The sequence below is a fragment of the Ascaphus truei genome, chromosome 22, assembly GCF_040206685.1.
Source record: "Ascaphus truei isolate aAscTru1 chromosome 22, aAscTru1.hap1, whole genome shotgun sequence".
Taxonomy (NCBI): Eukaryota; Metazoa; Chordata; class Amphibia; order Anura; family Ascaphidae; genus Ascaphus; species Ascaphus truei.
Genome location: NC_134504.1, coordinates 5,658,931 through 5,682,614, shown reverse-complemented (window position 1 = coordinate 5,682,614; position 23,684 = coordinate 5,658,931). Strand labels below are relative to the sequence as shown.

Here is a 23,684-nt window from a genome sequence, read left to right as displayed (position 1 = left end):
TCCACGCGCCCCCCCCCCCCCCCGTGTTGGCTGCCTTGAGAAACCCCCCCCCTCTCTCTCTCTCACCCCCCCACTTCTCACACACTTCCTCACTCTCTCACCCCCTTCTCACACTCCCCCCTCTCTATTTCTCTCCCCCTTTGTCCTCTCCATTCCCCCATGTATTTATTTCCCCCCTGTCTCTCACGCACCTGCTCCCTCTCTTACCCCTCACCTCTCCCCCTTCCCTCTGTTACACCCCCATCTCTCAAACTCCCCCTCTCATCCTCTGCCTCCCCCATCTAATTATCTCCCCTCCTCTCACTCTAACTCCCCCTGCCATCCTCACACTCAATAACTCCCCGTCCAATACACACACTTCAAACCCCATAACCTTAAACCCCTTGCCCTAAAATGCTTAACTCCTGACCCTAAATCCCCTAAAGTTTACCCCTAATAATAACAAACGCTAACACCCTTACTTTAGCGGCAGCTAAATAGCAGCGGCGCGATGTTGGCGTGGCTGCAGCGAGATGCCGGCTGTGGCGCGATGTTGGCGTGGCTGCAGCGAGATGCCGGCGGCGGCGCGATGTTGGCGTGGCTGCAGCGAGATGCCGGCGGTGGCATGATGTTGGCGTGGCTGCAGCGAGATGCCGGCTGTGGCGCGATGTTGGCGTGGCTGCAGCGAGATGCCGGCTGTGGCGCGATGTTGGCGTGGCTGCAGCGAGATGCCGGCGGCGGCGCGATGTTGGCGTGGCTGCAGTGAGATGCCGGCTGTGGCGCGATGTTGGCGTGGCTGCAGCGAGATGCCGGCTGTGGCGCGATGTTGGCGTGGCTGCAGCGAGATGCCGGCTGTGGCGCGATGTTGGCGTGGCTGCAGCGAGATGCCGGCGGCGGCGCGATGTTGGCGTGGCTGCAGCGAGATGACGGCTGTGGCACGATGTTGGCGTGGCTGCAGCGAGATGACGGCTGTGGCACGATGTTGGCGTGGCTGCAGCGAGATGCCGGCGGCGGCGCGATTTTGGCGTGGCTGCAGCGAGATGCTGGCTGTGGCACGATGTTGGCGTGGCTGCAGCGAGATGCCGGCTGTGGCACGATGTTGGCGTGGCTGCAGCGAGATGCCGGCTGTGGCACGATGTTGGCGTGGCTGCAGCGAGATGCCGGCTGTGGCGCGATGTTGGCGTGGCTGCAGCGAGATGCCGGCTGTGGCGCGATGTTGGCGTGGCTGCAGCGAGATGCCGGCGGCGGCGCGATGTTGGCGTGGCTGCAGTGAGATGCCGGCTGTGGCGCGATGTTGGCGTGGCTGCAGCGAGATGCCGGCGGCGGCGCGATGTTGGCGTGGCTGCAGCGAGATGACGGCTGTGGCACGATGTTGGCGTGGCTGCAGCGAGATGACGGCTGTGGCACGATGTTGGCGTGGCTGCAGCGAGATGACGGCTGTGGCACGATGTTGGCGTGGCTGCAGCGAGATGACGGCTGTGGCACGATGTTGGCGTGGCTGCAGTGAGATGCCGGCTGTGGCACGATGTTGGCGTGGCTGCAGCGAGATGACGGCTGTGGCGCGATGTTGGCGTGGCTGCAGCGAGATGACGGCTGTGGCACGATGTTGGCGTGGCTGCAGCGAGATGACGGCTGTGGCACGATGTTGGCGTGGCTGCAGTGAGATGCCGGCTGTGGCGCGATGTTGGCGTGGCTGCAGCGAGATGACGGCTGTGGCGCGATGTTGGCGTGGCTGCAGCGAGATGCCTGGCGGTGCAATGTTGGCGTGGCTGCAGCGAGATGGCGGCGGTGCAATGTTGGCGTGGCTGCAGCGAGATGGCGGCGGTGCAATGTTGGCGTGGCTGCAGCGAGATGCCGGTGGCGGCGCGATGTTGGCGTGGCTGCAGCGAGATGCCGGCAGCGGCGCGATGTTGGCGTGGCTGCAGCGAGATGGCGGCGGCGCGATGTTGGCGTGGCTGCGAGATGCCGGCGGCGGCGCGATGTTGGCGTGGCTGCGAGATGCCGGCGGCGCCCTGCCCCATTCCACATACAGTACCGGGCCACTCACACTCTATATCCTGATGCGTCGCTCTTCTCCGGCTCCTACCTTTATGATGCGCACAGCAAACTTTCACGGACGCAGGAACCTTCTCACTGCCGCGCCAGTCACAGCACTCCGGACCCCGCAAAGGCGAAAGACCCCCGATGACCATGGCAGGCCGACCTTTTACCCCGGAAATCGATCGGGGACAGCAGGCAGCGGAACCGAATCCAGTCAATTACAGTCAGAAAGGGCCCGTCTGTGGGTCCAATGGGGAAAAAGAAGCGAAAAACCCAGTGGTCAACCCCCGCGTCAGGTAAGTCCAGTCCGGTGGGACATGCTCGTGCCCATAATCGTGATCATACTGGGCTTAATATTGAAATGTCTTCATTGTCCACGACAGAAACCTCACGAAATGTCCCTTCCGGTACTTTCTGAAACTTGCAGATGCAAAAACAAAGATGACGGAGATCATGAGAGGACCCGCCCCACTCCACTCCCATCGCACCCCACCCCACTCCGCCCCACTCCCATCGCACCCCACTCCACTCCACGCCAGACCCATCGCACCCCACATCAGACCGAGCTCAATCCCCCACTTTGAACCCAGAGCAGTATGGACCAATGACCTTATGGAGTGTAGGCTACGAGTGGTGACAATATAGGAGAAAGTACAGTATAGGGTCACACCGTGTTTCTGCCTTACTACCGACCTAGGTTTATTGTACCGGATTTATTGCATATTGCTGGTTTCTTTATGTATTAATAAAGTTCCCTTTAAACTCTAAATATTATTTTGTGATCTTTGGGCGTCCTCCTTGGAATTGGCTAACGCCCGTGTAGGGGACGAGTGCGGAGGTACAACCAGGGAGACACAGATTGGGGAAATAAACAGCGGCAATTATTTAGCCCGTAGCTTCAAAACAACCCAGCTTCATGTCAGCAAACCAAAAATAATAAAACAGCCTGTCCCCCTGCAGGGGGTAACTCGCACGCCCAGTCCCTAACTGCAGGGGGTAACTCGCACGCCCAGTCCCTAACTGCAGGGGGTAACTCGCACGCCCAGTCCCTAACTGCAGGGGGTAACTCGCACGCCCAGTCCCTAACTGCAGGGGGTAACTCGCACGCCCAGTCCCTAACTGCAGGGGGTAACTCGCACGCCCAGTCCCTAACTGCAGGGGGTAACTCACACGCCCAGTCCCTATCTGCAGGGGGTAACTCACACGCCCAGTCCCTAACTGCAGGGGGTAACTCGCACGCCCAGTCCCTAACTGCAGGGGGTAACTCGCACGCCCAGTCCCTAACTGCAGGGGGTAACTCGCACGCCCAGTCCCTATCTGCAGGACCGGGAGGCCAGGCCTCTTACCAGCCTCTGTCCCAAAGTCCGAAGAGGTAACAGGGGCTCTTTACATCAGTCTACGGGTCTGTTTTTTGTGTTTTGGAGAGGTGCACCCTCTGGCCGGTTCCAGGGTCCACTGCGTCGAGGAACAGATCCCTGGGATCTCTCTCTGGCAGCACCCACTTCCTCAGTGCTAGAGAGATCCCCTGCAGCTGATGAGCCCGGTGGAGACTGGCTAATTGTCTGGTTGGCAGCACCCCACCTTCCAAAAACACAGGGAAACTTCCTTCATTTAGCATGTCCTCTCTGTTTCCCAATCACAACACCAATACTTTGCTCTTCCTCGACCTGCTCTCTAGTATTTGGCTTCTTCTAGCTGCCGAACCACCCCTAAAACTAATCAAGTTGTGTCTTCAGCTCCAGTGGAGAAGAGTCAAGTTCAACATGGGACTGATATACCTTCCATCAACAACCTGACCCCACAGGCTCCGGGAGTCTGTTACATCAGTGGCGGTCAAACTCAGTGCTCAAGGGCCACCAACAAGTCAGGTGTTAAAGGTGCCCCTGCTTCAGCACAGGTGGTTCAGCCATTATGACCGAAGAAGAAATATCCTTAAAACCGGACCAGTTGGTGGCTCCTGAAGAGGGAGTTTGAGCCCGACTGTGTTACCCGGAAGGATTCGGTCCCCTTGAAAGTAACCGTTTTTATTTATTTGCTTCGTGTGGATATGTTTTGCATGAACAGGGGGTAAGTTTACCTGGGAACACTTCGTTCAACTCCTTGTGTTCACCTGTCGGACTCACGGCGGCTTCATCATTCACTTGTGGCTTCGAGGACTGACAAACAGTCTTACCTCCAAAAGACTTTGCATAAAGATGTTGTTTATCTTTGGAAAACACATATTTAAAATGAATTTAAAGAAGTCAATCAGCGTCATTTAACCTTTTAAACGTGTCACTGCCCTAGGTGACTGTTACCCCAGGAGGGGTACATCATTTAACATCAATTTTGGAGTGGAGAGAACCCCAGTTTTAGAAGTCGGGGGCATTGCTGACCCCCCGAAAGGTATTACGTTAGGAATGTAGATTTTGGTCACTCCACCTATAACCAAACCAGTGACAACACAACTTCTCCCATATAGTTCCCTTCTCCTTCACCGCAGCTTCTTCCACGATTCACATAACATGGAGGCCGGTGGAGATATGCTTGGGTAACTGGAGAGGGAGTGGAGTTGCTGAGAAGGAGGAGGTGGGGCCGCCGGCTTTCATTGTGTTCATACAAATGAGAAAAAGACCAGGCTAGGAGTATCTCATTTTATTAGAAACTATGAATGGAAGCCGCAGGGTCACCTGCCCGCCCTTCCCCGATCTGCCACGGTGTCCTCTCCCCCCCCCCCCCCCCGCACAGGGAAGCGCTGAGGGACGGGCTCGTTCGTATCCTGCCCACACGCCTGCGCTTTCCCACTCCCGGCACGGGGAGGTCTCAGCACCACCTTTGCAGGTACGTATCTCGGGAGCCGGTTTCCGGAGCTGGAAATAGAGCGTATTCACTCCAGAGAGGGGTCAGATAATATTTGAGTAGGGTGACCTATATCTTAATATAAATATATATATATTGCAAGTACTATTAGAGCAGGAGGGTAACTGCAGTCCCCAAGGGCCAGAGACATGTCAGGTTGTAGTCTTTGATTGAGCCACTGTGCTGAAGCAGGGATATCCTGAAACCCTGACCTGTTGGTGGCCCTTAAAGACAGGAGTTGGCCGCCCACCCCCCCCCCCCCCCCGTGTATTAGAGTATATACAAAAACCACCCTTTCAACTATAAAGCTTCAGCTCCACTAATTCCTGTTGTGTGAACGGCCTGCTCTTAAAACAAAATGGCGTCCTAATAGGCCCTGACCGTCCATATTGTGCTGATCTGTTTCTAACTTTACGTTTACGTCAGAATCTCTCTTTTTGTGGCCGCGTTTTTCGCCTGGCGTCGGCTGTTCCCATGACAACCTCGGTTTGCCTCAGTGAGCGCGAGCGGCAGCGGCCATTTTAACCTCCCCCGCATTGTCTGCCACGGGCACCTCCCGAAACTTCCACGGCAGAAGGTCAAAATGGGCGCCGAGCGGACGCCAAAGCGTTAACGAAGACGAGGCAGGAGGGGAGATGGTTCTGTGCCGCGCACGCGCGGGTTCTCCCGCCCTGTAAACCGCGGGCTGCGTCACGCGTCACATGTTGTAAAGTTTCAGCTGCTCCTTGATGTCCCCGTCAGACATGGGCCCGAACGTTTCGCGGTTCTCCTTCATCATGTTAAAGATGGCGCCCAGCTGTTCTCTCTGCACCCTGACGGGAGAAAGGAGAAGGACATTGGTGGTTTGGGGGGAGGGGGGCGGGGGGGGCAGGGGGGGCAGGGGGGGCAGGGGGGGGGAGGGGGGAGGTGCGCTGTGATGTCTTCAGCTGTTTACGGCAGAGATTCCCCACAGGGGGTGTGCGCAAGGCATCTCCATGGGGTGCGCCCATCGAAAAATCTGTGCTGGGGGGGATCCCAGGCAGTATATAGCGGGGTCCTGAGCCCGTGTGGGGGCTGCGCACTTAGTAATGCCCCAAACTGCACCTTAGCGTGGAGGAGATTCCCACAATGCTTTGCATCCGCAACTGCAAGGCATTGTGGGGCGTGACTTTGGAAGCTCCCGCAGTGAGTGACAGCGATACCCCCCATCCTGCCTGCACACACTGAGGGGCAGTTTGGGTGGGGTGACCAGATTTATTGTCCTGGCAAAAACCGCGACAAATGACACGCATGCGCAACATCTAATCACCCTAAATTTGGGGGATTAGGGGGATTATTAAGCGTGCGCCCCCCTCCCCCCCAACGAGCTCAGGACACTACACTTCCTGGGATCGGTCACACAGTTTGGGGGATTATTAAGCGTGCCCCCCCTATTAAGCGTCCCCCCCCTGTGAGCTCAAGACACTCTATACTGCCTGAGATCGGACACACAGTTTTGGGGATTATTAAGCGTGCGTCCCCCCCTGCGCTCAGGACACTATATACTGCCTGGGATCGGGCACACAGTTTGGGGGATTATTAAGCGTGCACCCCCGCCCCCCACCCCCCTGCGAGTTTAGGACACTATATACTGCCTGGGATCGGTCACGCAGTTTGGGGGATTAATAAACGTGTGTTCCCCCCACGCGCTCAGGACACTATATACTGCCTGGGATCGGTCACACAGTTTGGGGGATTATTAAGCGTGCGTCCCCCCCTGCGAGCTCGGGACACTATATACTGCCTGGGATCGGTCACACAGTTTGGGGGATTATTAAGCGTGCGTCCCCCCCTGCGAGCTCAGGACACTATATACTGCCTGGGATCGGTCACACAGTTTGGGGGATTATTAAGCGTGCGTCCCCCCCTGCGAGCTCAGGACGCTATATACTGCCTGGGATCGGGCACACAGTTTGGGGGATTATTAAGCGTGCGCCCCCCCCCCCCCCACCCCCCTGCGAGTTTAGGACACTATATACTGCCTGGGATCGGTCACACAGTTTGGGGGATTATTAAGCGTGCGTCCCCCCCTGCGAGCTCGGGACACTATATACTGCCTGTGATCGGTCACACAGTTTGGGGGATTATTAAGCGTGCGTTCCCCCCACGCGCTCAGGACACTATATACTGCCTGGGATCGGTCACACAGTTTGGGGGATTATTAAGCGTGTGTTCCCCCCCCTGCGAGCTCAGGACACTATATACTGCCTGGGATCGGGCACACAGTTTGGGGGATTATTAAGCGTGCGCCCCCCCCCCCCCACCCCCCTGCGAGCTCAGGACACTATATACTGCCTGGGATCGGGCACACAGTTTGGGGGATTATTAAGCGTGTGTTCCTCCCACGCGCTCAGGACACTATATACTGCCTGGGATCGGGCACACAGTTTGGGGGATTATTAAGCGTGCGTCCCCCCACGCGCTCAGGACACTATATACTGTCTGGGATCGGTCACACAGTGTGTTATTCTGATGAGTCGGCGATAAGATTTATTCATTAGGGGTTCGGGGGACGTTATTTTCTAGCGGGGGGTGAGCACCGTGTAATAACGTTGGTAAGCGCCGGTTTGAGGCGTGCATGGGAAGGGTTGTGGGTTCAGCGCTTTGCTCGCTCTGTGTGGAAGGGAAACGGGTTCGCAGTAATGAAATAAAAGTTCTCAGCAAATGGGTTTTAATAAATGCAGGGATTTTATTTACACCGTTTACAGGATTAGGACTTCGGTTCCGAGCAGGCGGCGTTAACCCAAACAATACTGGCTGGAGCAGTTAGGGGAGGAGTTATAGGAGCAGTTAGGGGAGCAGTTAGGGGAGCAGTTAGGGGAGCAGTTAGGGGAGGAGTTAGGGGAGGAGTTATAGGGAGGAGTTATAGGAGCAGTTAGGGGAGGAGTTATAGGAGCAGTTAGGGGAGGAGTTATAGGGAGCAGTTAGGGGAGGAGTTATAGGGAGCAGTTAGGGGAGGAGTTATAGGGAGCAGTTAGGGGAGGAGTTATAGGAGCAGTAAGGAGAGGAGTTATAGGAGCAGTTAGGGGAGGAGTTATAGGAGCAGTTAGGGGAGGAGTTATAGGGAGCAGTTAGGGGAGGAGTTATAGTCGCAGTTAGAGGAGTTATAGCCTATAGGAGCAGTTAGGGGAGGAGTTATACAGATCAGTTAGGGGAGGAGTTATAGGATCAGTTAGGGGAGGAGTTATAGGAGCAGTAAGGGGAGGAGTTATAGGAGCAGTTAGGGGAGGAGTTATAGGGAGCAGTAAGGAGAGGAGTTTCTCTGCGTTGCATTTCTAACCCGTCCTGCACTGAAAAGGGGGACAAGAGGTGACTCAAAGCCAGCTAACTGGGGTACCAAAACCCCCATTCCTATATACACTGACTAATACACAGGCAGCCCCCCCAAACAATGCACACGCGTGTGCACCGTCCGGAAAACTGCGTCTAGACTCGCACTACGCAGCGTTCTTCGTTTGTGAAGCCTTGCGCAATTAAAATCTCCCCAGCCCCTCGCCGCGAAGCGCGCCTATATCTATACAGGAATATTATATATCAAACATAAGGCATCATTTGCATAGTCAAACGCGGACGTTACGTCTGCGAAACGCGCATGGAAGCTACAATCTCAGGTCTCCGACCCGGAAACAAAAAGGTGCGCAGGGGCGGCCGACCCCACTCCTCAAGGGCCACCAACAGACCAGCTATAAGGGATATCACTGCTTCAGCACAGGTGGCTCAATCAGTGGCTCAGTCGAAGACTGAGCCACTGATTGAGCCATCTGTGCTGAAGCTTGGACTGATTGAGCCACCTGCGCTGAAGCAGGGACCGATTGAGCCACCTGCGCTGAAGCAGTGATATCCCGAAAACCTGACCTGCCGTATCGGGAAACCCCCATTTTTTTAAAAAAGCACAGCCTATCGCCGGCGGCTGCCACAGGTCCCCGGGTAGCAAAGGGTTAAAACCAAAAGTGGCGTCTGTGGCGGTCACGAGTGGGACAGCCGCTCCCCCGGGGCCGCCCCGCGCCACTATCCTAGCGCCCGTTACTCCTGCGCACACTGAAAGCCGCGATCCAAGCCGGCGATTTTTTATTCTTATATGGCATTGAAGCAGGGGGGGGGGGGTTCCTCCAGAGGGGACCCCGTTAATTTCAGCTGCGGGGACCCCTTGCTGCAATCCCGGGTAAAAAAAACAAAAAAAAAACAATCTTTAATAGTTCATGGGAATTAATGGAATGTACACGAGTATTGGTACACGAGTATTGGTACACGAGTATTGGTACACGAGTATTGGTAGACGAGTATTGGTACACGAGTATTGGTACACGAGTATTGGTACACGAGTATTGGTACACGAGTATTGTTTAAACAATACTGTTGTGACCTGATCTAAGAGGGAATGCACCTTTTTCTTCCGATTTTTACGCTTTCTGCAGTGATTCTTCTCCTAATATCACCAATAGCTGTCTTTTTTTTTTTAAATTATTATTATTATTACTACATTTTCTGAACTGAAACAAAAGATCTCTGACGCGTCTTCCAGGCGGAGTTATTCCAAATGTTAAAAAAAAAAAAAAAAAGGAGTATTTTTAGGAGTTAAACGTGTTTTTTTTGCTGGTTTTGCCCAAAAAGAGGCACAGGTGAAATACATTTTCACCGTGAGAAATGAGCAGAAAATGTCATTTTGGGAGAGATATTGGAATTTGCGGTGTCAGTCTCTTTAGCTGGAATCTAAGGATAACTTCATATAATCTTCAGCTCTGTAACGAGAGAGAAAGAGAATAACTCAGTTCATATTCATTTGTCAATTCATTAATATCATTGTGTACTTCAAAGCTGATGCAGGTTGTGATATCGTTTACTGGAAAAATATGAGACGTCTCGATAGATCTCATTATAGTGTGCAGACCTTTCAAAAACCTCACAGGTCTCTTCTTCACGTGTACAGAGCTTCCCAAAACCTCACAGGTCTCTTCTTCACGTGTACAGAGCTTCCCAAGCCTCACAGGTCTCTTCTTCACATGTACAGAGCTTTCCCAACCTCACAGGTCTCTTCTTCACGTGTACAGAGCTTCCCAAACCTCACAGGTCTCTTCTTCACATGTACAGAACTTTCCCAACTCTCACATGTCTCTTCTGCATGTGTACAAAGCTTTCTAAACCTCACAGGTCTCTTCTTCACATGTACAGAGCTTCCCAAACCTCACAGGTCTCTTCTTCACTTGTACAGAGCTTCCCAAACCTCACAGGTCTCTTCTTCACGTTTACAGAGCTTCCCAAACCTCACAGGTCTCTTCTTCACATGTACAGAGCTTTCCCAAACTTCACAGGTCTCTTCTTGACGTGTACAGAGCTTCCCAAACCTCACAGGTCTCTTCTTCACATGAACAGAGCTTCCCAAACCTCACAGGTCTCTTCTTCACATGAACAGAGCTTCCCAAACCTCACAGGTCTCTTCTTCACATGAACAGAGCTTCCCAAACCTCACAGGTCTCCTTCACATATGCAGACATTTCCAAACATCACAGGTCTCTTCTTCACATGCACAGAGAGCTTTAACAACCTCACAGGTCTCTTCTTCATGTGTGCTTCATGAGAATACTTGAAGAAGAGACCCGTGAGGTTTGGGAAGCTCTGTACACTGCGATTTAATTGAGAGAATTCTCATGTTGATCCACTGAAAGATATCACAAGTTACAACACAACTCGTCTCCCAGCCACGTGGCCACGTTCCTAGTCACAAGTTACAACACAACTCGTCTCCCAGCCACGTGGCCACGTTCCTAGTCACAAGTTACAACACAACTCGTCTCCCAGCCACGCGGCCACGTTCCTAGTCACAAGTTACAACACAACTCGTCTCCCAGCCACGCGGCCACGTTCCTAGTCACAAGTTACAACACAACTCGTCTCCCAGCCACGTGGCCACGTTCCTAGTCACAAGTTACAACACAACTCGTCTCCCAGCCACGTGGCCACGTTCCTAGTCACAAGTTACAACACAACTCGTCTCCCAGCCACGTGGCCACGTTCCTAGTCACAAGTATCAGGCTAGCTTAGAAAAGCATGAAAGAGCGCGCGCGGGGCGGAGAATTGGGGCGTATTCTGCGTGTCGCTGTGGGTTGCATTATACGTTGTGTTCAGGGGTTACAAAGATAAAGGTGCAGTCCCTCTTACTCTGTGACGTGTGTGTTAAAGTCGGGGTTTCCGCGGGCAAAAACAGTTCGCAGGATCATTTGCGTTTTAAAATCGATGCGGCATCTAGAATTCGCTGCACGGAAACGGCACTATCTGAGAGGCCGAGCGATCGGCTCTCCCGCGATCCAGCTTCCATCGGGGGGCACAATATGGCCGCCTCTTTCAATAAGAGGAAGTATCCACTTAAGTCCGCTAAGGTTAACGCGGGGACTTAACGGGAGGTTAATTAGGTCCGACCAGAAATAGGGGTTTTATAGGGTCTGGATGGGTGTAACCCCACCGCTAGGTCTGATTGAACTAACATAGCGTTATTTCCCTCGCTTCAGCTAAACCCCCGTTTCAAGGTCTGGATCGGAGTAACGGAGTAACTCTAACACGTTAACGTCACTTAGATTGCAAGCTCTGCGGGCAGGGGTTTACTTTCCCATTCTCTGATTTGTTGCACTTAATGCATTAGAATTCCCGGTGCTGTGTTGTCTCGGTTGTAAGGCGCTGAGTAAACGGTGGGCGCGATCTATCTATCTATCTATCTATCTATCTATCTATATATATATACGTCCATTCATACATACATTATTGGAAGATAACTGAAGATTAGGCTACAGGGGGGCTCAACTCAAGTCCTCAAGATGCCCCCCAAAACAAGTCAAGGATATCCCAGCTTCAGCGCAGGTGGCTCAATCAGTCCATGCTTCAGCACAGGTGGCTCAATCAGACCCTGCTTCAGCACAGGTGACTCAATCAGAACCTGCTTCAGCACAGGTGGCTCAATCGGAACCTGCTTCAGCGCAAGTGGCTCAATCAGTGGCTCAGTCTTAGCCACTGATTGAGCCTCCTGTGCTGAAGCTGGGATATCCGTAAAACCTGGCCTGTTGGGGGGTTGTGAGGACTGGAGTTGCAGTAAGCTGGGCTGCAGTAAGCCTGTTCTAATGAGATGTGTGGTAACCCTTGTTTTCCATGTAATTGGCTTTGAGGACATGCCTTAAGCTCAGGGGAAAACATGTCCTCTCCTGTTTCAGGTCACGTCCCATAGGTTTCTTGACCTAACGCCCTCTGACCTAACGCCCTCTGCTGCTCTGGGCAGCAGTGAGGAAGAGAAGCTGATACGTGCACTGAGATGTAATTCTGTTGTACGAACACTAGAGGGAAGCAAAGCTCCACGGGAAATGTTCTCTATAGCAAAGCTGCAGTCCCACTAAGCAATGATTTTGCCTTAAAGCACAAAGCGTAACCTCTTCATTGCAACATTGCGGTTATAGGGAGTAATAGGAGGGGTTATAGGGAGTAATAGGAGGGGTTACAGGGAGTAATAGGAGGGGTTAGAGTGAGTAATAGGAGGGGTTAGAGTGAGTAATAGGAGGGGTTAGAGTGAGTAATAGGAGGGGTTACAGGGAGTAATAGGAGGGGTTACAGGGAGTAATAGGAGGGGTTATAGGGAGTAATAGGAGGTGTTACAGGGAGTAATAGGAGGGGTTAGGGAGTTATAGGGAGGGGTTATAGGGGGCAATAAGTTATATGGGGTAATAGGAGGAGTTATATGGGGCGGTTATATGAGGTAATAGGAGGAGCTATAGGGAGCAGTTATATGGGGCAATAGGAGGAGTTCTAGGGAGGGGTTATATGGGGTAATAGGAGGAGTTATAGGGAGCGGTTATATGGGGCAATAGGAGGAGTTATAGGGAGCGGTTATATGGGGCAATAGGAGGAGTTATATGGATACATTTGGCCAAAATGTGCAGTGATTTCAATACGCTATTCTACTTTCAAATAAAAAAAAGTATAAAGACACACACACACACACACACACACACACACCTATTTTTGTGGGAAACTTGAGTTCTGACGCCTTTGTTTTAGGGGTTAACAAGGAAATCTAGCTGCTGGTTATGAGAAGATCAGGGACGGGGCTGAATTCTGCCACAAATGCTTTATTTAGCGGAATTATAATATATATTCTTAAATTAATATTTAGGGTTCCAGCACACTTTTTCCCTACATAAACACACGTGTGTGTGTGTCTGTGTGTGTCTGTGTGTGTCTGTGTCTGTGTGTGTATAATATATATTGTGTGTGTAGGACTGATCCTTTAACCCCTCGAGTGACGGCTATTAATGAAGGGGTGAGTACAGGGAGAGGGGGTGCGCGTTCTGTGACAGACACATTAATCAGGGTTATTAGGGGACACTAATTCTAACACCGGAGGGAGCCGCTTCTTACCCCGTGACAACTGTGTATGTCCCCCCGAAATCTAAGGCACTGTGTGGGTTACAGGCTCGTGAGGTCAGAGGTCAACTCAATCCTGCAAGGCAAACGCATGACGCTTATCACAGGGCGGTGCGGGGGACGCACGGCACACGCGTGTTCCGGGGGACGCACGTCACACGCGTGTTCCGGGAGACAAATCTTTTTTTTTGGGGGGGGGGGGGGACTCCGTTTTGCATTTGATGTCTGTGGCATTAACCCCTCCCACCCCCCGAAGAGTTAAATATCTGGGGGGGGGGGGGAGAGAGGGGGTCTTGACGCCAGCGATAATACGGGTGAGATTTACTCACCGCCCGTCATGGCGGCAAAACCATTTAACAAAAGAGAACAGGATAAGGCAGAGATACCGTGCGGACACGGCACAGTGATTGCAGGGTCGCTTATTGGTAAGGACGCTGCCGCCTTTGACGGTTTGTACGCCTGTTAGCGCACGGGCGCCACGTGCAAAATATAACAATAATAAATATATCATTATTATCTCCAGGGTAGAAAATACTTCTCTGGTTTGAAGGCAAAGTGGCGCATATTATTATTTCCGCTTAATGGAAGGGATCCCATTTTAAAAGTAAAAATGTCTGCCCTCTGGGCAAACGCTTTCCTTGTGGGACCTGGGCCAAAGCATATGCATGTGTCGGTCACGCCAAGCGCAGCGCTGCAAGGGCTTCTGGGAGAAAGGCACGGCTCCTCACCTCTGCTCTTCCTGCAGCTCTTCCCTGGTCAGCATCTTCTCGTACTGGCCGCCGCGCAGCTTTCCCGGGCTGTACCTGAAGCCGACCTCGTCCTCATCTGCAGACGCGAGACGCGGGTGAGAAATAAAAACGGGAAACGCCATCCCCCAACTTTAATTCAATGTAACGCTTAGGCTTTGCCTGAGGGATTCACATTAAATCACAGGGTGTCAGCCACCTACATGGAACCCGCTGACCCAGGGGCGGCCAGTCCTCAAGGGCCACCAACAGGCCAGGTATTAAGGATATCCCTGCTTCAGCACAGGTGGCTCAATCAGTCCCTGCTTCAGCAAAAAGTGGCTCAATCAGTCCCCCTGCTTTAGCACCGGTGGCTCAATCAGTCCCAGCTTCAGCACAGATGGCTCAGTCTCTGCTTCAGCACAGGTGGCTCAGTCTCTGACTGGGCCACCTGTGCTGAAGCAGGGATATCCTGAACACCTGCTGACCTGTTGGTGGCCCTTGAGGATTGGAGTTGCCCTCCCCTGGTGCACGTGGCTGTTCCACGTATACCCAAGTTATTTCTGGGGTGTATTAACCTCGCGGCTCCGGGTTCTTGCGGTCACATCGGAGGAGACGTTTTCGGGGTCACGTCTCAAAATCTCTCTCGGGGGTTAAAAAAAAACGTCAACAAAACTGTCCTAAAAGTAAGAACCCCCCCCCTTCCCTTCCCCCCCTCTCCCCCCCCCCGGCTTCCCTTCCCCCCCCGCTGAGAGCCCACGGAGTGCCTTCCTTGCCAAGTGGGCCGCCGGATTGGGGAACATTTTTGCCCCAGTTGTGCAGTCAGAGCCGGCGATCAGTGACCCACTTTCCGTGCGGGGGGGGGGGGGAGGGAATATTGGGGGGTGACGGGGTCACCGAGATCTGCGCAAACACCTACGGACAAAAGGATCGCCGGCAGACAAAGCGTCTCATTGAGTCCGGCCTCATTAGCGTCGGGTCGTTGGCAGAGAGAACGGGGCGAGGTGAGCCCCTGCCCGGCGCCCCCCCCCCCCCCCCCCCCCACCCCACCGTGAGCCCACAAATTAACGCTGCCCCCCCCCCCTTATTTACACTGCCCCTGCCAACTGCAAGTAGGGTGTCCAGTACTGAACAGGACTGTCCTGTGTTTGCACAGGTGGCTTAATCAGTCCCTGCTTCAGCACAGGTGGCTCAATCAGTGGCTCAGTCAAAGACTGAGCCACTGATTGAGCCACCTGTGCTGAAGCAGAGTTATCCCTAACACTCGTGGCTTAATGAGGAGTTCGCCATCACTAAACTGTGTCTTTAAAAGTGTCCATGGCGCCCGGCGGCCATCTTTTAAGTGGCCCCCCCAGTATTTCCAAGCGGGCGCGAGGAGAGCTCCACGAAAAGGCAAAGAGGATAGTGACACGTGGCTGGGGGGCGGGGGAGCTTAAAATGGCGGGATGTCGCAGCGCAGATACGGGCCTTGCCGCTGAAGCTTAGATTGCAAGCTCCCCGGGGCAGTGCAGGAGCGGGGGGGGGGGTGGGGGGGGAGGGGGTCTCACCTGCATCGTCGGCTTCGCGGATCTGCAAGATTTTACCGCCTTCAGCGTCACGTCTTCGTCCTGCAACAGAGAAGCGCGGCGCGTCTGGCATTGTAACCCTTTCGTGCCCGGGCAGAAATAGCTTGTACCGTCTCTGCCAGGAGATGGTTCCATGGATCCACTACTCTTTTAGTAACAAAGGATTTCCTCCGAGCCTCCCACGGTCCTGCTTCAGCGCAGGACGTCTTATGACATTCCTCTTTTATAACATTGCTGATGTATTTAATAATTTCTATAACATCCCATTCTCCCCCCCCCCCCGCCACACCCCTCCCATACCTCTCACCCCCTCTCCCTCCCAACCTCCTCTCACCCACCCTCTCCCTCCCACCCCTTTTCTCTCTCACCCCTCCCACACACCTATCTCTCTCTCTCTCCCCCTCATCCTCTCCCCCTCCCCTCACCCTCTCCCCCCCCTCCCCCCCCTCCTCACCCCCTCACCCTCTCCCCCCCTCACCCCCCTCACCCTCTCCCCCCCCCTCACCCCCTCACCCTCCCCTCACCCTCTCCCCCCCCTCACCCCCTCACCCTCTCCCCCCCCCCCCTCACCCCTTCACTCTCTCCTCCCCCCTCCCCCCCCCCTCACCCTCACCCCCCCTCACCCCTCACCTCCCCGTTTCTCTATCTCCCTCCCCCTCGCTCTCCCCCTCTCCCCTCTCTCTCACACGTCTCTCACACGTCTCTCACACGTCTCTCACACGTCTCTCACACGTCTCTCACACGTCTCTCACACGTCTCTCACACGTCTCTCACACGTCTCTCACACGTCTCTCACCACATCTCCCTCCCACACACCCCTCTCACACACCCCCCCCCTCTCTCACACACACCCCTTTCCCTCCTCCCCCCCCCCTCACCCTCTCCCCCCCACCCTCTCCCCCCCCTCACCCCCCCTCTATCTCCCTCCCCCTCGCTCTCCCCCTCTCCCCTCTCTCACCCACATCTCCCTCCCACACACCCCTCTCACACACACCCCCCCCCTCTCTCACACACACCCCTTCTCCCCCCCCCTCCCCTCTCCCCTCCCTCATTTCCCTCTCCCACCTTTCCCTCTCCCCCCCCCCCCCGTCTCCCTCCTGTAACACCTCCTTGCCCTGACCCCCAGGAGTGGGATGCTATGAGGTATTGTGCTGTGGCGCCACAGCAGTCTCTTCTTACCTGTCTCCCTGGGTGCTGGTGCTCGTCTGGCTGAAGCTGTAAGCTCCTCAGGATACTAATACAGGGCGCCAGGACCTTTAATACAAACAGGACAAGATTATTCATAACAGGACAGGTTTTCATAACAGGACCAGTTTATTCATACATAGATGCTTCCCTGGATCCCATACATTGGTACAAGCGCCTAGGAACTAGTTTTAGGGGGGGGGGGTCCTTTCTAGGGTCCCCTTCCCGTCACATTCCCCCCTCCCGGGCCTGCGGCGCCATGGCGCGGGAATGCTGACTGCGCAGAGCCAATGTGGCCACCTCTCACTAGGGGGTCGCTACCCATGGTGCCCCAGCTGGGGGGAACGCACACCCTGTCCTCCAATGTCACTGTGAAGAAGGCTGGGTCTCCGATTGCGGCCCGAAGACTAAGGGGCGCGTCCCCTAACTAGTACCCAATAATAAAGGGGACATACTTACATGTAAACACCCCCCAGGTGAGGAACCCCCCCAAGTTTTACATAAACACAGGTGAGACCATAACCCCTCCTCCTTTCTCTCACATCCCCCTCTCCCTCCCCCTCCTTTCTCTCTCACATCCCCCTCTCCCTCACTTCCCCCTCCTCTCCCTCCTTTCTCTCTCACATCCCCCCTCTCCCTCACATCCCCCCTCTCCCTCACATCCCCCCTCAACCTCACATCCCCCCTCTCCCTCACATCCCCCCTCTCCCTCACATCCCCCCTCTCCCTCACATCCCCCCTCTCACCCTTCTCTCATGACTCATGCCCCCCTCTCCCTCCTTTCTCTCTCACATCCCTCTTCTCTCATGCCCCCCCTCTCTCTCCTTTCTCACACACCCTCTCTCCTCTTACACACCCTCTACCTCCTTTCTCTCTCACATCCCCCCTCTCTCTCACATCCCCTTCTCCCTCCCTCTTCTCTCTCCTCTCACATCCCCCCTTTCTCTCTCACACACCCTCTCCCCTCCATTCTCTCTAACATCCCCCCTCTCTCTCACATCCCCCTCTCCCTCCTTTCTCTCTCACACACCCTCTCCCTCCTTTCTCTCACATCCCCCCTCTCTCTCACATCCCCCTCTCCCTCCTTTCTCTCACACATCCCCCTCTCCCTCCTTTCTCTCTCACATCCCCCTCTCCCTCCTTTCTCTCTCACATCCCCCTCTCCCTCCTTTCTCTCTCACATCCCCCCTCTCCCTCCTTTCTCTCTCACATCCCCCTCACCCTTCTTTCTCTCTCACATCCCCCCTCTCCCTCCCCCACCCTCCTTTTTGCTGTCCAGCAATGCGGTCACCAAACATTGATCAGCGCCCGTCTAAATCACCCTTTCCAGCGCGGGGCCAGGGCTGTGCGGTGACCTTGCCCTGCGTCCCGTGGCACTGCCCCCGTGGCACCGCGCCCGTGGCACTGTCCCCGTGGCACTGCCCCCGTGGCTCTGTAATATCTCCATGCATTGTTCTCCCCGGGGTTAATCTGTAACTTGCAGCTGTAAATCCCCACCCACAATATATTGAAACAAGAACAATGTAACAACGTAACAACGTAACAACGTAACAATGTAACAATGTAACACTGTATCTGCGCAGCCGGTGCGCTGTTCTGTCGTTTCAAGTAACAATTTCCCTTATCTGTGTCGTGTGAACGTTAATAATAATCACTTTATTCCATACAGCGCTTTTCTCCCCGTGGGACGCAGAGCGCGTCACAGCACAGCGCGCGGTGCGCAGCACGGAGGAATGTTACAGGTACGGGTCCCTGCGCAGAAGAGCTTACACTCTATAATGTTGGTGCCTGAGGCACAGGGAGATAAAGTGACGGCCAAGGTCACAAGGCACCGACACCGGGAATTGACCCAGGTTCCCTCAAACTCAGTGCCAGTCAGTGTCTGTACTCACTGAGGCCGCTCCTTCTCCCAGGCTCCCCTGCTTCACACTCACTGCCAGTCAGTGTCTGTACTCACTGAGCCGCTCCTTCTCCCAGATTCCCCTGCTTCACACTCAGTGCCAGTCAGTGTCGTTACTCACTGAGCCGCTCCTTCTCCCAGGTTCCCCTGCTTCACACTCAGTGCCAGTCAGTGTCTGTACTCACTGAGCCGCTCCTTCTCCCAGGTTCCCCTGCTTCACACTCAGTGCCAGTCAGTGTCTTTACTCACTGAGCCGCTCCTTCTCCCAGGCTCCCCTGCTTCACACTCAGTGCCAGTCAGTGTCGTTACTCACTGAGCCGCTGCTTCTCCCAGGTCCCCCTGCTTCACACTCAGTGCCAGTCAGTGTCGTTACTCACTGAGACGCTGCTTCTCCCAGGTCCCCCTGCTTCACACTCAGTGCCAGTCAGTGTCTTTACTCACTGAGCCGCTCCTTCTCCCAGGCTCCCCTGCTTCACACTCAGTGCCAGTCAGTGTCGTTACTCACTGAGCCGCTCCCTCTCCCAGGTTCCCCTGCTTCACACTCAGTGCCAGTCAGTGTCGTTACTCACTGAGCCGCTCCTTCTCCCAGGCTCCCCTGCTTCACACTCAGTGCCAGTCAGTGTCGTTACTCACTGAGCCGCTGCTTCTCCAGGTCCCCCTGCTTCACACTCAGTGCCAGTCAGTGTCGTTACTCACTGAGCCGCTCCTTCTCCCAGGCTCCCCTGCTTCACACTCACTGCCAGTCAGTGTCTGTACTCACTGAGCCGCTCCTTCTCCCAGGTTCCCCTGCTTCACACTCAGTGCCAGTCAGTGTCTTTACTCACTGAGCCGCTCCTTTCTCCCCTGGTTCCCCTGCTTCACACTCAGTGCCAGTCAGTGTCTTTACTCACTGAGCCGCTCCTTCTCCAGGTTCCCCTGCTTCACACTCAGTGCCAGTGAGTGTCTTTACTCACTGAGCCGCTCCTTCTCCCAGGTTCCCCTGCTTCACACTCAGTGCCAGTCAGTGTCTTTACTCACTGAGCCGCTCCTTCTCCCAGGTTCCCCTGCTTCACACTCAGTGTCAGTCAGTGTCTTTACTCACTGAGCCGCTCCTTCTCCCAGGCTCCCCTGCTTCACACTCAGTGCCAGTCAGTGTCTTTACTCACTGAGCTGCTCCTTCTCCCAGGTTCCCGCTTCACACTCAGTGCCAGTCAGTGTCTGTACTCACTGAGCCGCTCCTTCTCCCAGGTTCCCCTGCTTCACACTCAGTGCCAGTCAGTGTCTTTACTCACTGAGCCGCTCCTTCTCCCAGGCTCCCCTGCTTCACACTCAGTGCCAGTGTCTTTACTCACTGAGCCGCTCCTTCTCCCAGGCTCCCCTGCTTCACACTCACTGCCAGTCAGTGTCTTTACTCACTGAGCCGCTGCTTCTCCCAGGTTCCCCTGCTTCACACTCAGTGTCAGTCAGTGTCTTTACTCACTGAGCCGCTCCTTCTCCCAGGTTCCCCTGCTTCACACTCAGTGCCAGTCAGTGTCTTTACTCACTGAGCCGCTCCTTCTCCAGGTTCCCCTGCTTCACACTCAGTGCCAGTCAGTGTCTTTACTCACTGAGCCGCTGCTTCTCCCAGGTTCCCCTGCTTCACACTCAGTGCCAGTCAGTGTCTTTACTCACTGAGCCGCTCCTTCTCCCAGGTTCCCCTGCTTCACACTCAGTGCCAGTCAGTGTCTTTACTCACTGAGCCGCTCCTTCTCCCAGGTTCCCCTGCTCATACTCAGTGCCAGTCAGTGTCTTTACTCACTGAGCCGCTCCTTCTCCCAGGTTCCCCTGCTTCACACTCAGTGCGAGTCAGTGTCTTTACTCACTGAGCCGCTCCTTCTCCCAGGTTCCCCTGCTTCACACTCAGTGCCAGTCAGTGTCTGTACTCACTGAGCCGCTCCTTCTCCCAGGTTCCCCTGCTTCACACTCAGTGCCAGTCAGTGTCTTTACTCACTGAGCCGCTCCTTCTCCCAGGTTCCCCTGCCTCACACTCAGTGCCAGTCAGTGTCTTTACTCACTGAGCCGCTCCTTCTCCCAGGTTCCCCTGCTTCACACTCAGTGCCAGTCAGTGTCTTTACTCACTGAGCCGCTCCTTCTCCCAGGTTCCCCTGCTTCACACTCAGTGCCAGTCAGTGTCTTTACTCACTGAGCCGCTCCTTCTCCCAGGTTCCCCTGCTTCACTCTCAGTGCCAGTCAGTGTCTGTACTCACTGAGCCGCTCCTTCTCCCAGGCTCCCCTGCTTCACACTCAGTGCCAGTCAGTGTCTTTACTCACTGAGCCGCTCCTTCTCCCAGGCTCCCCTGCTTCACACTCAGTGCCAGTCAGTGTCTTTACTCACTGAGCCGCTCCTTCTCCCAGGTTCCCCTGCTTCACACTCAGTGCCAGTCAGTGTCTTTACTCACTGAGCCCGCTCCTCCCTGGTTCCCCTGCTTCACACTCAGTGCCAGTCAGAGTCTGTACTCACTGAGCCGCTGCTTCTCCCAGGCTCCCCTGCTTCACACTCAGTGCCAGTCAGTGTCTGTACTCACTGAGCCGCTCCTTCTCCCAGGTTCCCCTGCATCACACTCAGTGCCACTCAGTGTCTTCACTCACTGAGCCGCTCCTTCTCCCAGGTTCCCTGCTTCACACTCAGTGTCAGTCAGTGTCTTTACTCACTGAGCCGCTCCTTCTCCCAGGTTCCCCTGCTTCACACTCAGTGCCAGTCAGTGTCTTTACTCACTGAGCCGCTCCTTCTCCCAGGTTCCCTGCTTCACACTCAGTGCCAGTCAGTGTCTTTACTCACTGAGCCGCTGCTTCTCCCAGGTTCCCCAGCTTCACACTCAGTGCCAGTCAGTGTCTTTACTCACTGAGCCGCTCCTTCTCCCAGGTTCCCCTGCTTCACACTCAGTGCCAGTCAGTGTCTTTACTCACTGAGCCGCTCCTTCTCCCAGGTTCCCCTGCTCATACTCAGTGCCAGTCAGTGTCTTTACTCACTGAGCCGCTCCTTCTCCCAGGTTCCCCTGCTTCACACTCAGTGTGAGTCAGTGTCTTTACTCACTGAGCCGCTCCTTCTCCCAGGTTCCCCTGCTTCACACTCAGTGCCAGTCAGTGTCTGTACTCACTCAGCCGCTCCTTCTCCCAGGTTCCCCTGCTTCACACTCAGTGCCAGTCAGTGTCTTTACTCGCTGAGCCGCTCCTTCTCCCAGGTTCCCCTGCTTCACTCTCAGTGCCAGTCAGTGTCTTTACTCACTGAGCCGCTCCTTCTCCCAGGTTCCCCTGCTTCCCACTCAGTGCCAGTCAGTGTCATTACTCACGGAGACGCTGCTTCTCCCAGGTCCCCCTGCTTCACACTCAGTGCCAGTCAGTGTCTTTACTCACTGAGCCGCTCCTTCTCCCTGGTTCCCCTGCTTCACTCTCAGTGCCAGTCAGTGTCTGTACTCACTGAGCCGCTCCTTCTCCCAGGCTCCCCTGCTTCACACTCAGTGCCAGTCAGTGTCGTTACTCACTGAGCCGCTCCTTCTCCCAGGCTCCCCTGCTTCACACTCAGTGCCAGTCAGTGTCTTTACTCACTGAGCCGCTCCTTCTCCCAGGTTCCCCTGCTTCACACTCAGTGCCAGTCAGTGTCTGTACTCACTGAGCCGCTCCTTCTCCCAGGCTCCCCTGCTTCACACTCAGTGCCAGTCAGTGTCTTTACTCACTGAGCCGCTCCTCCCTGGTTCCCCTGCTTCACACTCAGTGCCAGTCAGTGTCTTTACTCACTGAGCCGCGCCTTCTCCCAGGTTCCCCTGCTTCACACTCAGTGCCAGTCAGTGTCTTTACTCACTGAGCCGCTCCTTCTCCCAGGCTCCCCTGCTTCACACTCAAGTGCCAGTCAGTGTCGTTACTCACTGAGACGCTGCTTCTCCCAGGTCCCCCTGCTTCACACTCAGTGCCAGTCAGTGTCTTTACTCACTGAGCCGCTCCTTCTCCCAGGCTCCCCTGCTTCACACTCAGTGCCAGTCAGTGTCTTTACTCACTGAGCCGCTCCTTCTCCCAGGTTCCCCTGCTTCACACTCAGTGCCAGTCAGTGTCTTTACTCACTGAGCCGCTCCTTCTCCCAGGTTCCCCTGCTTCACACTCAGTGCCAGTCAGTGTCTTTACTCACTGAGCCGCTCCTTCTCCCAGGCTCCCCTGCTTCACACTCAGTGCCAGTTAGTGTCTGTACTCACTGAGCCGCTGCTTCTCCCAGGTTCCCCTGCTTCACACTCAGTGCCAGTCAGTGTCTGTACTCACTGAGCCGCTCCTTCTCCCAGGTTCCCCTGCATCACACTCAGTGCCACTCAGTGTCTTCACTCACTGAGCCGCTGCTTCTCCCAGGCTCCCCTGCTTCACACTCTGCCACTGTTATCAGTCAAAGCCTTTGCTCGCACTCACACTTTAAAATCTCCAAGTGAATCGTAGACTGTCTCCGCATCCACTGAAGAGCCTGAGGCCGTTTTCACGGCGAAACGCGTTGCTCATTTTCGGGACCATTTTGTCCGTACCTGTGCGTTCCACTTGCGTTCAGGGAGAGCTGAGTTGCAGTCCGGACATAGCAGCTGTTGTCCCTCCTACTGCGCAGCAGATGCGGATACAGTCTACGATTCGCTTGGAGATTTCAAGTGTGAGTGTATTGTATGTCTTTATTTATATAGCGCCATTAATGTACACAGCGCTTCACAGCAGTAATACTTGTCTATTATGTATTAAATGTTTATACATTTCCCTAACACAAGCCTCGTGGTCTGATTATATGGACTGAACCCCTGGGGAGCCTGACGGAGCAGTTACCCCGCCACAGCTGAGAAAAGAAGGAGAGCCAGGAAACCCTGTGCGGCCATTTACTGTCACATGGCCGAGTAAGTACGTCCGCATATATACATTTATTTATACCTTAACCCCTGAATCTTCCTTTGATTGACAGCTCCTTCCCCTGTGCGGGATCACTGGTTTCTAATCGGCGCTCCCCTTATTCCTGGTTTTGTATTCCGCTTAGAGTGTAAGCTCTCCGGGGCAGGGATA

The 23,684-nt window shown here is 54.7% G+C and overlaps 1 protein-coding gene across 1 annotated transcript in view; it reads right to left on the bottom strand.

The window, feature by feature from the left end:
• Nucleotides 1–4,726: 4,726 nt before the first annotated feature.
• MXRA7 (matrix remodeling associated 7) overlaps nucleotides 4,727–23,684 on the bottom strand; it is a 23,434-nt gene continuing 4,476 nt past the window's right edge. The window contains exons 2-5 of the mRNA XM_075579597.1: nucleotides 16,664–16,819; nucleotides 15,548–15,707; nucleotides 14,004–14,100; nucleotides 4,727–5,669 (exon numbers count right to left, since the gene is read on the bottom strand). Coding sequence (XP_075435712.1) covers nucleotides 5,555–5,669; nucleotides 14,004–14,100; nucleotides 15,548–15,707; nucleotides 16,664–16,819 — 528 coding nt within the window. The 3' untranslated portion in view covers nucleotides 4,727–5,554. The remainder of the gene's footprint in view (nucleotides 5,670–14,003; nucleotides 14,101–15,547; nucleotides 15,708–16,663; nucleotides 16,820–23,684) is intronic.